General features: G+C 35.5%; 1 protein-coding gene across 1 annotated transcript in view; it reads left to right on the top strand.

Annotated features, from left to right (window-relative positions):
• Window positions 1-13,057, top strand: part of TMEM184C (transmembrane protein 184C) — a 20,317-nt gene extending 7,260 nt beyond the window's left edge. The window contains exons 4-10 of the mRNA XM_006770155.2: window positions 1,364-1,569; window positions 4,611-4,685; window positions 6,238-6,331; window positions 8,820-8,932; window positions 11,590-11,614; window positions 11,927-12,098; window positions 12,324-13,057. Of these exons, the coding sequence (XP_006770218.1) occupies window positions 1,364-1,569; window positions 4,611-4,685; window positions 6,238-6,331; window positions 8,820-8,932; window positions 11,590-11,614; window positions 11,927-12,098; window positions 12,324-12,586 (948 nt within the window). The 3' untranslated portion in view covers window positions 12,587-13,057. The remainder of the gene's footprint in view (window positions 1-1,363; window positions 1,570-4,610; window positions 4,686-6,237; window positions 6,332-8,819; window positions 8,933-11,589; window positions 11,615-11,926; window positions 12,099-12,323) is intronic.
• The last annotated feature ends 990 nt before the right edge of the window (window positions 13,058-14,047 follow it).

Below are 14,047 nucleotides of genomic sequence, written 5' to 3'. Positions count from 1 at the left end.
CCGATGCGAGACAGTCCTGCTTCTCCCGTATGAGTCTGGGTCCCCAAAGACTCGCCCGGAACTGGAGCCCAGAGCCTGAGACTCCCTGCCGATTGAAAACGACAACCGCTCCCTCAAGCCGCCAGCTCGCTGCACATGCACCTCTGCACCTTAGTATTACACCCCCGCACCGCACCTCCTCTGAGTCTCCGTATACTTTTCTCTTTCCTTCTAGTTGTAGAATTTCCACTCAGCCAGCCTTCCTGTAGTTCTGGATGATGTCCGTTCCGTCTTTTAGTTGTATTTGAAGTGGTTTGAAAACGACAACCACGCCCTCAGCCGCCAGCTCGCTGCGCATGCACCTCTGCACCTTAGTATTTTACTTCCGCACCGCACCTCCTCTGAGTCTCCGTATACTTTTCTCTTTCCTTCTAGTTGTAGAATTTCCACTCAGCCAGCCTTCCTGTAGTTCTGGATGATGTCCGTTCCGTCTTTTAGTTGTATTTTTGAAGTGGTTGTGCGAGGCAGCAAACTCCGGTGTTTACCTATGCTGCCATCTTGGTTTCCAGCTAAGGACTTTTTTGAAGATACTAACTATACTTGCAGAATGCTTAAAGTAATGACAGTATTTGACACTAAGAATCAAATTAAGAAGAAAGTGAAAAGGTTCACTTGTTTTCAATGTTGATAAAGAAGGTAAAGTATGACACTAGAGAAGGCAGACATTTAACATTTTTAAAAATCTATAGCTGTTAGCGATCTCCCCTGAGCATTCCCTCACCTTTCCTCTTCCCCTCTTCTTCCTCCTGCGCCCAGGTCCATTCTCTCCTGAGCCCATTTCTTCTACCATTCACTCCTACTTCTATGATGATTTTCTAAATAAGCGTTCTCTTATTTTAAAAAAGAAAAACAAAAAAACTATAGCTGGTTTTTTTTGCTTGATCTTTTAAAATTTCAGATTAATAGCTCTTAGCCCTAAAAGAATACAATGTTTAAATTGATATCATCATCCTTTTTACTTACTAAATCTTCCATTTCAACAACAAAAAAACCTTCCCAATGGATCCTACCACACTTGTTACAGGTGACTGCTTTAATTTGATTCAATATAAAGGAAATGTTTTTCACAGCATTTTCTATGATTATGTCAAGAATGATTTCAGATTTTATTTAACAACCCAAGTGAATGTAATTTAGCTTCGTTGTATTCATTATTTACCCCAAACATGGACATTTCATTTACCAATATCCAAAATGTTTACTGCTTTTAGAAATTCACCTCACAGATTGTCTGGTATGTGGCAAGTTCAAAATACCATGAATTGGAGTGGTGATTCATTTTATTTTAGCTGCGACTATTTTTAACATCTGTGCTTTTTTATAGTGGGTAGCTTTGAAATATCCCAGCATTGCAATATATGTGGATACCTGCAGAGAATGTTACGAAGCTTACGTCATTTACAACTTTATGGGATTCCTTACCAATTATTTAACTAACCGATATCCAAATCTGGTATTAATCCTTGAAGCCAAAGATCAACAGAAACATTTCCCTCCTTTATGTTGCTGTCCACCATGGACTATGGGAGAGTAAGTATGCTTCGTTTTATTTCTTTTATATTTTGGTTTTATTTAAGCTGCCAGTTCTCTGCAAAGCTGTGTTAAGTACAATGAGCAGGACAAAAAAAACTGAGTCCCTAACCTTGAGTAGTTCATAGTCAAGTTTGAAGACTAAAACAACACATTTTTATAATCCACACATAAGTTAGTTTCTTTTACATTATTCATTCTAAATAGAAAACTTAAAATATTGTGGGTGTAAACCTTAAAATCATTTCATTAACACCCTTTTACAATTGGAAACCAGGGTCTGCAGAAATTAATTTACTCAAGATGATATAGCTAGTTAATGACAAAATCATATGCTTTTTCTATATCTAGTGAAATGATCATGGTTTTTCACCTTTAACCTATTAATATAGTGAATTTTCTAAAATGAAAACCTTGCTTTCAAGGATAAATTTAAAGTGGTTATGATGTATCATCTGTTTTTCTACAAGATTTAGTTGCTAATATTTTGTTTAGAATTTTTACATAAGTAAGATTGGACTACTAGTTTCCTTTCTTATACCTTCCCTGTTCGGTTTTGATATCCAGGTTATACTGCCTGAATAGGAATTGCTGCCTTTTATTTGTCTATTACAAGAAGAGATTGTGAACTATACCTTGAAAGATTAGGCCTGGACTTTTCATTGTGGGAAGACATTATAGAACTAGTCAGGCTTCCTGTTGTTTCTGGAATCGTGTGTGTGTGTGTGTGTGTGTGTGTGTGTGTTTAGTTACACTTTTTAGAAATTGGGCAGAATGAAGTTTTAAAATATATGGGCTACATTAGTTTATGACTTCATCTCTCTTGGGCCTATTGTGATGGCTCCTTTTCCATTTCTAATGATATTAGTATCTTTATCTTATTCTTGAAAAATCTTGCCAGAAGTTTCCCTAGTTGTCTCAAGGACTGATTTTTTGTTTTGTTTTGAGTCTCTCTAGAATGTATTTGTTTTCTATTCCATTATTTCTGCTCTGTTTTTTTCCTTTTTCATTTCTTTTGGTTTACTTTGTTCTTTTCCTAACATATTAGAGCCTTAGCTTTTTAATCTATAGCCTTTCTTCCTTTAACATGCATTTAAAACTATACATTTTACTTTAAGTTCTACATTCACTCCTTGCATCTCAGTTCATCTGTCTAGAATCACTTCCTTAAAAGTATTTTAAGGCCGAAACCGGTTTGGCTCAGTGGATAGAGCGTCGGCCTGCGGACTGAAAGGTCCCAGGTTCGATTCCGGTGAAGGGCATGTGCCTGGGTTGCGGGCACATCCCCATTAGGGGGTGTGCAGGAGGCAGCTGATCGATGTCTCTCTCTCATCGATGTTTCTAACTTTCTATCTCTCTCCCTTCCTCTCTGTAAAAAAATCAATAAAATATATTTTTTAAAAAAAAGTATTTTAAGAATTCCTTTAGTTGTATACTTATCCAAAGTATCTTTATTTTGCCCTCATTCTTGAAAGATAGTTTTGCTGGATGTAATTCTTGAAAGATATTTTGCTGGATGTAGTTCTTACGTTGACAGGAATTTTTTCCGAGCATTTTGAAGAGTTTATTCCACCTAATTCTGGCTTCGGTTTTTACTGTTAACCCTCTACTGTCAATCTAAGAGTCTTTCCATTATAGGTGACCTCTCTCCCAACTGCATTTAAGACCTTATCTGTCTTTGATGTTTTGCAGTTTATGAAGTATCTAGGTTTTTTTGGTTTTGTTTTCAGTCCTGCTTAATTTACAGTGTGCCTCAATGTAGATTCATGTTTTTCATCAGTTCTGAAAAGTTCTCAGCCATAATCTCTTCTGATTTTGCCTTTCCTCTACTCAGTCTTTTGTAACTCTGATTATATGTTACAATTGATTCTATCTCGTTCTTTGTAACTGTCATTCACATTGTCTCTGTCTCAGCAATTCTTTCAGATAAATCTCCTAGTTCTTTAATTCTCCACAGCTTTCAATGGTATCTAACTGGCTATATAATCCATCTGTGTAGTCACCCTTAATGGTCTCAGGTTTGGTGTGCAATCAGCTCATAGAATACTATAGGTTTAACCAGCTCCAACTTAAGCTTTGTAAAGCTTACGGGACAGGAAGCACACCATGTGCAGCCAAAGGATGCTCATCAAGAGATCTTGCAACAGCCCAAGTTCAATTCCTAGACACACCACCACAGGGAGCATGCTTACTTGTATGTGGGAGTGAACCACCTCAGCATACAGAACCCCAAGTTATTCAGACCTAGTAACACAGCATCTGAAGGTCTGCATACCAGACTCACAATATTCTCATTCTAGATGTAATTCTTAAGTTAGGGGATTCATAATACATGACAGTGATGACCAGTTTTCCTGATAGAGGAATGCTAAATAAGCATTTATTCTCAGATCTGCTTGGTCTTTTAAGACTTACACAAGGCTTTCAGGTGGAAAGCCTTTTTTTTTGGTAGTTGTGTTTTGGGACTTTTTTGTTTTTGTTTGTTACTGCTTATGAAATTTCCTCTATATTGAGTGAACCCAGCAATAGAATAAAAACTGTTGTTTATACAGGATTTTTATTTTGTCCTTTCAGAGTATCTAGTCAATGATAGTCTCTGGAATGCCACTTAACTACCAAACTTGAAAGGAAACTGAATCCTAAAATGTAAATGATACTTCCTAACTTGCGTGTGTGCATGCTTTCACATACGCATGCACACACGCACTTCATTTGTTAGTCAGTTTTCCTTCCAGAAACACACAGGGACCCACTTTTTTTCTTTTGATCTGTGCAGCACTATTCACCAATTTGACACTATACACAGGAAGGGGGTCCTGCAGAAGATGTAGTTGTCAAATAATTTTTTAAAATAGTATTTAAATAATTTGTTTGCTGCCACCCACATTCTTCCCCAGTTGCCATTTAGAATGACTAAGTTAAAAGAATTAAATATAAATATGGCATCATTTGTCAAAGTGACTTTAATTTGGGAACTTTGCAGAAAATCTGGTACTATTTAAATGAGTAGTTGAAAATGCTAAGTTCTTTTTTTTTGGCAGAGTATTGCTGTTTAGGTGCAAACTGGGTGTATTGCAGTATACAGTTGTCAGACCATTCACCACCATCATTGCTTTGTAAGTACATAGAGCTTCTATTATCATTTATTTTTTTCCGAATCCTCATGCTCTTATGTGGAACAACTGAGTAGAAAAACATATAAAGAACATTAATTTACTTGTTTATAACACAGGTGTAGTCTTATTTAAAAAACACGATATATAGAAACCCAACTATATGAAATAAGGTGATCATTTATAGGCAAAGATTTGCCACAGAATTCTTCTAACTAACATTCTCTCTAGAGCTTTCCAGAAATCATTTAAAAAATACTTTCTTTTTTAAATACTAGTTCACATAGCTTTACAGAAACATCTATTACATGAAGTTAAAGTATGCTACTTTAGATTCATTGCATGCTTTTATTTTCTCAGTAGTTAAGTTAGAATATGAACACTGTATTCCAAGGTAGAAATCATATTTTTAAATAATTCTGTCGAGGCTTAGCACTTGAGGTAAAATTAAGCTACCTAGTAACAGTTATTCCCTAAAAATTTAAAAACATCAAATAATTTAAAGCAGGTAGATTACATATTTTATCTGCTAGTCATAACTAACATTCTGCATGGTTTCAGAGGAAGAAAGGGAAGACAAGGGAGAGAAATGTTCAATTCTTTATTATGCCTTTGAGCTAGCAATTTTTACTGATATTTACCTTAGAGTTAAGACTAATTCACTTATTTATGAAGGTATGCTTTATTTTCTGCAATTTAGAAACTAGGTAATCATATAAGTTAATACTTAGATGTGGGTCTTCATAAAATTTACCTCCAAGCCCTGGCCTGTGTGGCTCGGTTGGTTGGACATCATCTCGTGCACCAAAAAGGTTGCTGGTTCGATTCCCGAACAGGGCAGATGCCCAGGTTGTGGGCTTGATCACCAGTAGGGCATGATCACCAGTAGGGCATGCAGGAGACAGCTCATCCACATTACACTCTCATATTGATGTTTCTCTCTTTTCCCTTCTTTCCTAAAAATCAATAAACTATTCTTTAAAAAAAAATTTACCTCCAAGACAATTTGGGTGAAAACATTAGTTGTACTTATAGACCTGCATTTTATAACAATCAAGCTTTTGAAAATAAGGCAGCATAATTTTTTTGAATCTATATATAATAGCCTTTCCAGTTCAGTGTTTGTGTCTTACTGTGGATTTACTTCAAGTTGGAGGTACAATCATGTAACATTTCTAGAAAAAATGTTTTTATTTTTGAACCACCTCTATGACCAAAATCAAGTAATTACCTATAGCAGGGGTGGGCAAACTTTTTGACTCGAGGGCCACAATGGGTTCTTAAACTGGACTGGAGGGCCGGAACAACAGCATGGATGGAGTGTTTGTGTGAACTAATATAAATTCAAAGTAAACATCATTACATAAAAGGGTACGGTCTTTTTTTTCAATAGTTTTATTCATTTCAAACAAGCCGGATCCGGCCCGCGGGCCATAGTTTGCCCACGGCTGATCTATAGGGTCTTTTAAATAAACTGACTTCTAAATTTAAGTATTGCTGTCCATGCTGTATTTATTAGTTAATCATAAAGTTATCTCATTTTTATCATATTTAGAATCTGTGAGCTGCTTGGTGTATATGATGAAGGCAACTTTAGTTTTTCAAATGCTTGGACTTACTTGGTTATAATAAACAATATGTCACAATTGGTAAGTAAGTATGCATTCTAACTGTACTAAATTTGTATTTATAACTCTAGATTCTTAGGGAAAATTTCTTTGGGAATAAAGCTTAATTGTTACCTTTTTATCTTGAAGTTAGATTTATAGGAAGAATTTCAAGAAGCTGTCGTTTATATCTTTATACATATATAAAGGTATTATATCTTTGTTAATTATTTGGTGACATATCTTGACCTGCTTATTGTGTTTGTTCACTTGGTTCTGGGTACTTATTGCACAATTTATGGATATATCATAAATAGAAGCACACTGCCCTCCCTTAAAAAAATATCTAGGCATATTCAGTAAGATTCTTCCTATATTTGGGATTAAAGGCAAATTGAGAATGCCAAGTTTAAAAAAATTATGTTCTAGATACTGAAATGCTCAAATATTAACTATCTGATTATTTCAACTTAATGTACACTTTATTTAAAATCTTTTAATACTTTCAGCAAAATAGTAATTTAGATTATGTGGCATGCATGTGTGATTTTAGAGGTTTAGAATAAAAATGCCCAGGCCGCCCTAACCAGTTTGGCTCAATGGATAGAGCGTCGGCCTGTGGACTCAAGGGTCCCGGGTTCAATTCTAGTCAAGGGCATGTACCTTGGTTGCGGGCACATCCCCAGTGGGGAGTGTGCAGGAGGCGGCTGATCGATGTTTCTCTCTCATCGATGTTTCTAACTCTCTATCCCTCTCCCTTCCTCTCTGTAAAAAAATCAATAAAAATGCCCAGGCCTTGGCTCTGTAGCTCAATTGGTTAGAGCATCATCCCAATACACCTAGGTTGCAGGTTCAATCCCCAGTCAGGGCACATACAAGCATCAACTGATGGGTGCATGGATAGATTTGAAACAAGTCAATGTTTCTCCCTCTCTCTCTAAAAATAAATAAAAATTTAAAAAAATTTTTTTAACCAAATGCCTGTGTATTTAAAGTTTTCTCACATTTATATTCTTGGGACCAGTAATTCCATTTCTGGGAATGCATCCTCAAGTAATGGTCAGAAGTACTTATGCTTTGATTGTCATTGTATATAGAGGCCCAGTGCACAAAATTGTGCACGGGAGGGGGAGGGGGAGGTGTCCCTCAGCTTGGCCTGCGCCCTCTCGCAATCTGGGACCCTGCCCTTGTTTATAATAGTGAAAGGCTGAAAACAATCCTAAACCCAGTGGTGGGGACTGGTGAAAGGTACTATGGTCCTTCCACTGGCCAAAATATTTGGCAGTTATTAAAAATAATTTTTATGAAACCTATGGAAAGTAAGGTTAAGGGGGGTGGAAATAATCAGGCAACAAAATTTTGTTTTTAGTTGATGATGCCTGTTAAAAACCATTTTAGTTGGATGGGTCTATGAGCAATTTAATATGTTACTGTTTTGATATTCTAAATATCTTAAGTAAACATTTTATTTTAATGGAAAAAGTAAACTTTTAGAAAAATGTTTACTGCTATGCAACACTACATTAGGTTATTACAACTAATTTTTTAAAATAGTTAAGTCTTGATGCCGAAACCGGTTTGTCTCAGTGGATAGAGCGTCAGCCTGCAGACTGAAGGGTCCCAGGTTCGATTTCTGTCAAGGGCATGTATTTGGGTTGTGGGCACATCCCCAGTAGGAGATGTGCAGGAGGCAGCTGATCGATGTTTCTAACTCTCTATCTCTCTCCCTTCCTCTCTGTAAAAAATCAATAAAATATATATTTTTTTAAAAAGATAAAATAGTTAAGTCTTGGCATTTATTGTATAAAAATAAATAAAACTGGATTAACATACTGCCCCCGAGAAAAATTGTTCCCCTGATTCCTTACTTTCAGATATCATGGTTACAGTTTTATTGAAAAGTACTTTTTTTAATGTGACTTATAATGAATGGCTCAACCCTTATAAAATTAATAATTTGTGTACAAAAGCCATTACTAAGCAGATAATGTTTTAATTTCTTCTATGCATGGCCGTCATTTGTTCATTGTTTCTGGGCCCCAATAAGTGAACACTTAAAACCATTTTCAGGGGAAATGTTATATATCTCTTCTGAGAAATTTCATATCATATATATTCATCCACAGTAAACTATAAAAGCTTGTTAATCTAAAAATACCATAATAAAGCCTAGAAAAATTTGCCTGAAACATTACTCTGTACCAGGTCTTAGCTTTATCACTTTAATATTTCTAACACCCTATTTAATTATTCTTTTTTTTTTATAAGGAAGCTCTTTTTTTTTTTAATATATTTTATTGATTTTTTACAGAGAGGAAGGGAGAGAGATAGTTAGAAACATCGATCAGCTGCCTCCTGCACATCTCCTACTGGAGATGTGCCCACAACCAAGGTACATGCCCTTGACTGGAATCGAACCTGGGACCTTTCAGTCCATAGGCCGACGCTCTATCCACTGAGCCAACCCGGTTTGGGCCTATTTAGTTATTCTTAATGAAGGAGTTTAATTGTTAATCTTGATTGTTTCCAGTTTGCCATGTACTGTCTGCTGCTATTTTATAAAGTACTGAAGGAAGAACTGAGTCCACTCCAGCCTGTTGGCAAGTTCCTTTGTGTAAAGCTGGTGGTTTTTGTTTCTTTTTGGTAAGTGTTACTTTATCTTCAATGTTCTCATTTCCTAAGGACAATAAAACTGTTGACTAGGGAGGATTTTTAAAATAGTTTTAATATAGAAGAATTAAAATGTCTCTAATTACCTTTTAAAAAGTTCATCCTTTTAGCCCTTCTTGGTTTTTGGTAAGGAAATAAATAGCAAGATGGCCACTTAACATTTATAAGAAGAAAATAATTTGAGCCCGGCCAGTGTGGGTTCAGTGGTTGAGCATCATCCCAGGAACCAAGAAGTTACTGGTTCGATTACCAGCCTGGGCACATGCCGGGTTGCGGGCTCCATCCCCAGTAGGGGTGGAGAGGGTGTGCAGGAAGCAGCTGATCCATGTGTCTCTCTCATTGATGTTATCGATGTTTCTCTCTCTCTATCCCACTCCCTTACTCTCTCCAAAAATTAATTAAAAACATTTTAAAAATTAAAAAAGAATACTTTGAAACAACCTAAATGAAATGTCTCAACCCTAGAGGAATCATTAAAGAAATCATTAAAATAAACATGGTGTTTTCACATAAGAGAATACTTTGCAGTTTGCAGTAAAATAGAATATTTAATAATGTGAGAAAATATTCATTAGTAGGTGAGGACTTGAGTGGAAGGTGGGGGCAATAGGGGGATAAGGATACCTTAATAAAAAAGAAAAAAATAAAGTGAAAAAATAAAAATATTTTTAAAGGCAGTGCTGGCCAGTGGGTTCATTGGTTAGAGCAGTGGTTCCCAACATGGGGCACATGCCCCACAGGAGGGCAATTTGAGTTTTAAGGGGGGGAAATTTGAGAATGCGTTATTAACAGTGAATTTTTTGCAGTTCTTATGGTTCAAGGGGCCTCAAATACAGTATATAAATATAGTGAAAGTTATGCATTTTAATTCTTTATTATGTTTTGAAACTTTGTGCTATTTTTTTATATCACTTCATATTATTATGATTTTCTTAACCATTTCCTAGTGATTTCTTCCTCAGTACTTCAGCTGTCCTTTCGTTCTTTTATTTTTCTCTTGGATGGATGCCATATTCTTTGGGTGATTGTTTAGACCAAGTTAATGGCCTTTTAGGCTTCTTCCACATGAATAGCACATGAATAGTTCACTTTTTGAATAATAAGAATTATATGTCACAGGGGGGCATTAGGATTTTAGAGATGCTTAGGTGGGGCATGGCCAAAAAAAGGTTGGGAACCACTGCTTTAGAGCATCATCCAGAGCACCAAAGGGTCACGGGTTGATTCGTCAAGGGCACTTACCTGGTTGCAGGTTTGATACTTAACACTTAACCCTGGTCAGCGCTCATGTGGAGGCAACCAGTCAACGTGTCTCTCTCACATTGATATTTCTCTGTTTCTCTTCTTCCTCGTCCTCTCACCCCCTCCCTCCCTCCCTCCCTTCCACTCTCTAAAAATCAATGGAAAAAATAGCCTCAGGTGAGAATTAACAACAAGAAAAAACAGTTAAAATTGTACATGGTCCCAATTTAGTTATATGGTGGATGATAAAAGGCCCAGAAACACATCAAATTTAACAGCATACAAAATAAAAGTGGGAAAAGAAAAAATTCTTAATCCCATCACCCAGAATTATTAACATTGTGTTATTAAAACTCCATAGAAAGTTCCACACTATAAAAACTTAAAGAACTTGTTATGTTCAGTATATTGTGGATATAATTCTTTGACAATAAAGTAAAATATAATTTTGTTTAGGTTTTTGGTTTTGCTCAGTATTCTGTTGTGTGGATGTAACTTTTTAACCAATCTCCTATTGGCATTTAGGTTCCTAATTGTTTCACCATTACAAGCAACATTGAGTGACTATTCTTATCTGTAGAACTATGTGTCTGTCTCATTGTTAGCTGATGAAATTTAGCCTAGGGTCACATCCGGAGATTTGCTTGAAATGCTCAGTATGACTCCCTGTGTTAGAATTAGACCCCTTCTAAGTTTGTCTCTAACTCCAGTACTTCAAACAAGACTGGTTTCAAATGTTTTTTTTTAAATAATTTGAATAATGAACACGTATAAATAACATTTAAGTATCCACCCTTTATTTCGTTGTATTTTTGTTTTTTGTTAATCCTCACGAGGATATTTTTTCATTGCTTTTTAGAGGGAATGGAAGGGAGGGAGAGAGAAATATCAATGTGAGAGAGACACATCAACTGCTTGCCTCCCACAGGCACCCCGACGACCGAAGCTGGGGAATGAACCTGTGACCATTTTTGATGCGCAGGCTGATACTCGAACCACTGAGCACACCAGCCAGGGCTACCTTTTATTTCATTTAAGTGCCTATTGTACAGTGTGTTAGGCATCATCCATGTATAGGAAGAACTTAAATCTAACTTAAGTTCACACTTTCAAAACAAAAAGACATAAACCAAATAGTGAAGTTCCAAGAATACATAATCCAAATTCATGTGATGAAACTCTACTAGAAGAGTAAATTTGTAAAGCAAGTAAAAGTATATTTAATATAGACAGTGTCTTCAAGATTATGCTATGAAGGCAGGGTGTGGTGGTGGTAGTGATGGTCCACAGGTTGTGCTGGGGTTAACTTTTAAAATGGCATATTTTTAAAACAATTGCTCATTTTATGCTTGATATAGATTTGGCATTTACCTTTTCCTAACATATAGGCAAGCTGTAGTTATTGCTTTTTTTGTTATTCCTAGTCAGTTAATCTTTCTGCACTTCTTCTCTTAGTCCTTGAGCAGTGGGTTGAGCATTCTATGTAATTTGCTAAGAAATACTTGACTACGTTAATGCAAAATAGATTTAAAAATTTGGCTGTTTTTTTTTTTTTGAGGTGAAAAGTAATTATTTTGGAAAGTGGAAAATGATTATACTTATGAGAAAACCCCACCTATTGTACTTGAGTACTTTTGAAAAGGAATATGTTTTTTTAAAAGGAAGATAGTTTTCCCTTTACCTACAAAACTAGACTTAAAGATGATTGATTTTTTTTTATTGTAGGACTTTATTATTTGTATTGAGATGTTCCTGGCTGCTATTGCTCATCACTACACTTTCTCATATAAACCATATGTCCAAGAAGCAGAAGAGGGCTCATGCTTTGATTCCTTTCTTGCTATGTGGGATGTTTCAGACATTAGGGATGATATTTCTGAACAAGTGAGGCATGTTGGTAAGTACCAGTCATTGAATTTATCCAAATAGGTAATTTTTGTAAGGGCAAATTAGTAGCTATTTACCGTAAGAGATTAAAAGACTTTGTTTAAAGCAGTACCACAACAAGGCTCTTCAAATAAGGAGGGGGAAGGGGCGCTTATTTTTAGCATATAAGTTTATAAAGGCAAAATACGAATACTTACTTTTTGGCTAATTTGGAAACCTTTATATTACCTTAAAGGAAGGACAGTCATGGGACATCCTAGGAAAAAATTTTTTCCCGAGGATCAAGATCAGAATGAACATACAAGCTTGTTATCATCATCATCACAAGATGCAATTTCTGTTGCCTCTTCTGTACCACCTTCCCCCGTGGGTCACTATCAAGGGTTTGGACGTACTTTGACTCCCCAGACTACTCCTACTATAGCTGATATATCTGATGAAATACGTAATGATACTACAGAAGAAAGAGAACCTTCAGATAAACCCGTGGTCTCCTGAACAGTGTGTGAACACACACTGCACTACTGTTACTTCAATACCTGGTATCACATTGCTCAGGAGTTTGTGCTTGGGACAAGCCATAAATGATGGGAAAATTTCAACACAAAGATAGGCGGAAGCCAGGTACTACTGGTTTTATATAACTACATTTTGTATGTCACAAATAACCAGTCTAAATATCCTAGACTTAAGACTCTTAAGATTTGTTCACATTAGAGTATCGCATACTCAAATGGTAGAAAATGACTATACTAAAAGTTCTTGATGTTACATGCTTTATCAAGAGGATGGGCATAAAAAAATAATAATCAATGCTTCCTACCACTGCTGCATGAAAATAATGCTCTGGAATTAGCAGAAAGTATAATTCAGAAAGTATAGGAATTAGTGGAACGTAATCATAATCATGTGCCATATATTTCTCAACTGGATGTCTTTCAATAAATAATAATTTATCATTTTCTGCAACTTTATGTCTCTCATTCTTTAAACAGAAATCATTAATATTTTAACAAAAAGGTCTTGATTGGAGAGGCATAGCATAAAATAAGTCCAGAAAAATTAAGGGTAAAAATTATATGCCTACAATGAAAGATACCTAGTTCTTATATTCCTATTAGGATAAATAGCTCAGACCTAATCTTATTACTCTTACAACAGCTACTATCTAAAAATCATTTGCAATAACGCTAATAGATTAATATTATCTGTGACTTTAAGATGAAAAAAATAAACTGGATTGAAGACTGGAAGAATAAGAAACTTGTAGTAGAAAAGGAGTCTACTTTTCCTCAGTGTTATTAAAGGTGTCAGCTAATGTAAACTTATAAACCACAATCAGAAGACATGGAGGTGCTACGAACCTTATTACTTAGGATGGAGTTTCTGGGTCATATTTAACATTTATACCAAAAATGAAATATAGAAAGTGCCATAGTCGTATGTTGCAAGTAGCAACAGTATTTGTCAAAACCCTGACTTTACATACTTATACACACACATATTCACATATATACTGGTTCACAGTAATTACATACAAAGCCTTTACTGTGTCCACTATTATAAACTAAACATTTTTATTGAAAGTAAAGCCGGGTAGTATAATATTAGAGGTAATGAGAATAAGCAATGTGGAAAAAAGGTATATCTTATTTTCTTTAAGGCTTAGTTACAAATAGCACATAGTATATACACAGCATGATCATCTTAATCTATTTCAAGTCTTTAAAAATTAGGTCAATTATTATATATTTCTTACTATGCATCCAAATCAAACCTTCGAACAATAGGTTTAATTCTTTCTTGAATTTATCGTTTTCATTTTTTCTTTGCCAAAGCAGACCAGGAAAAATGCTTCCGCCGTAAGATTTTCTTTCTTTCCTAACTCTTTTACGCTTAATTACATTTAGCTTAGAGTTTAAATTCTTTTTGCATTCCCAAATCACAAAACCTAAGAAG

The sequence above is a fragment of the Myotis davidii genome, unplaced genomic scaffold (assembly GCF_000327345.1).
Source record: "Myotis davidii unplaced genomic scaffold, ASM32734v1 scaffold323, whole genome shotgun sequence".
Taxonomy (NCBI): Eukaryota; Metazoa; Chordata; class Mammalia; order Chiroptera; family Vespertilionidae; genus Myotis; species Myotis davidii.
This window is presented reverse-complemented; position numbering and strand designations above follow the sequence as displayed.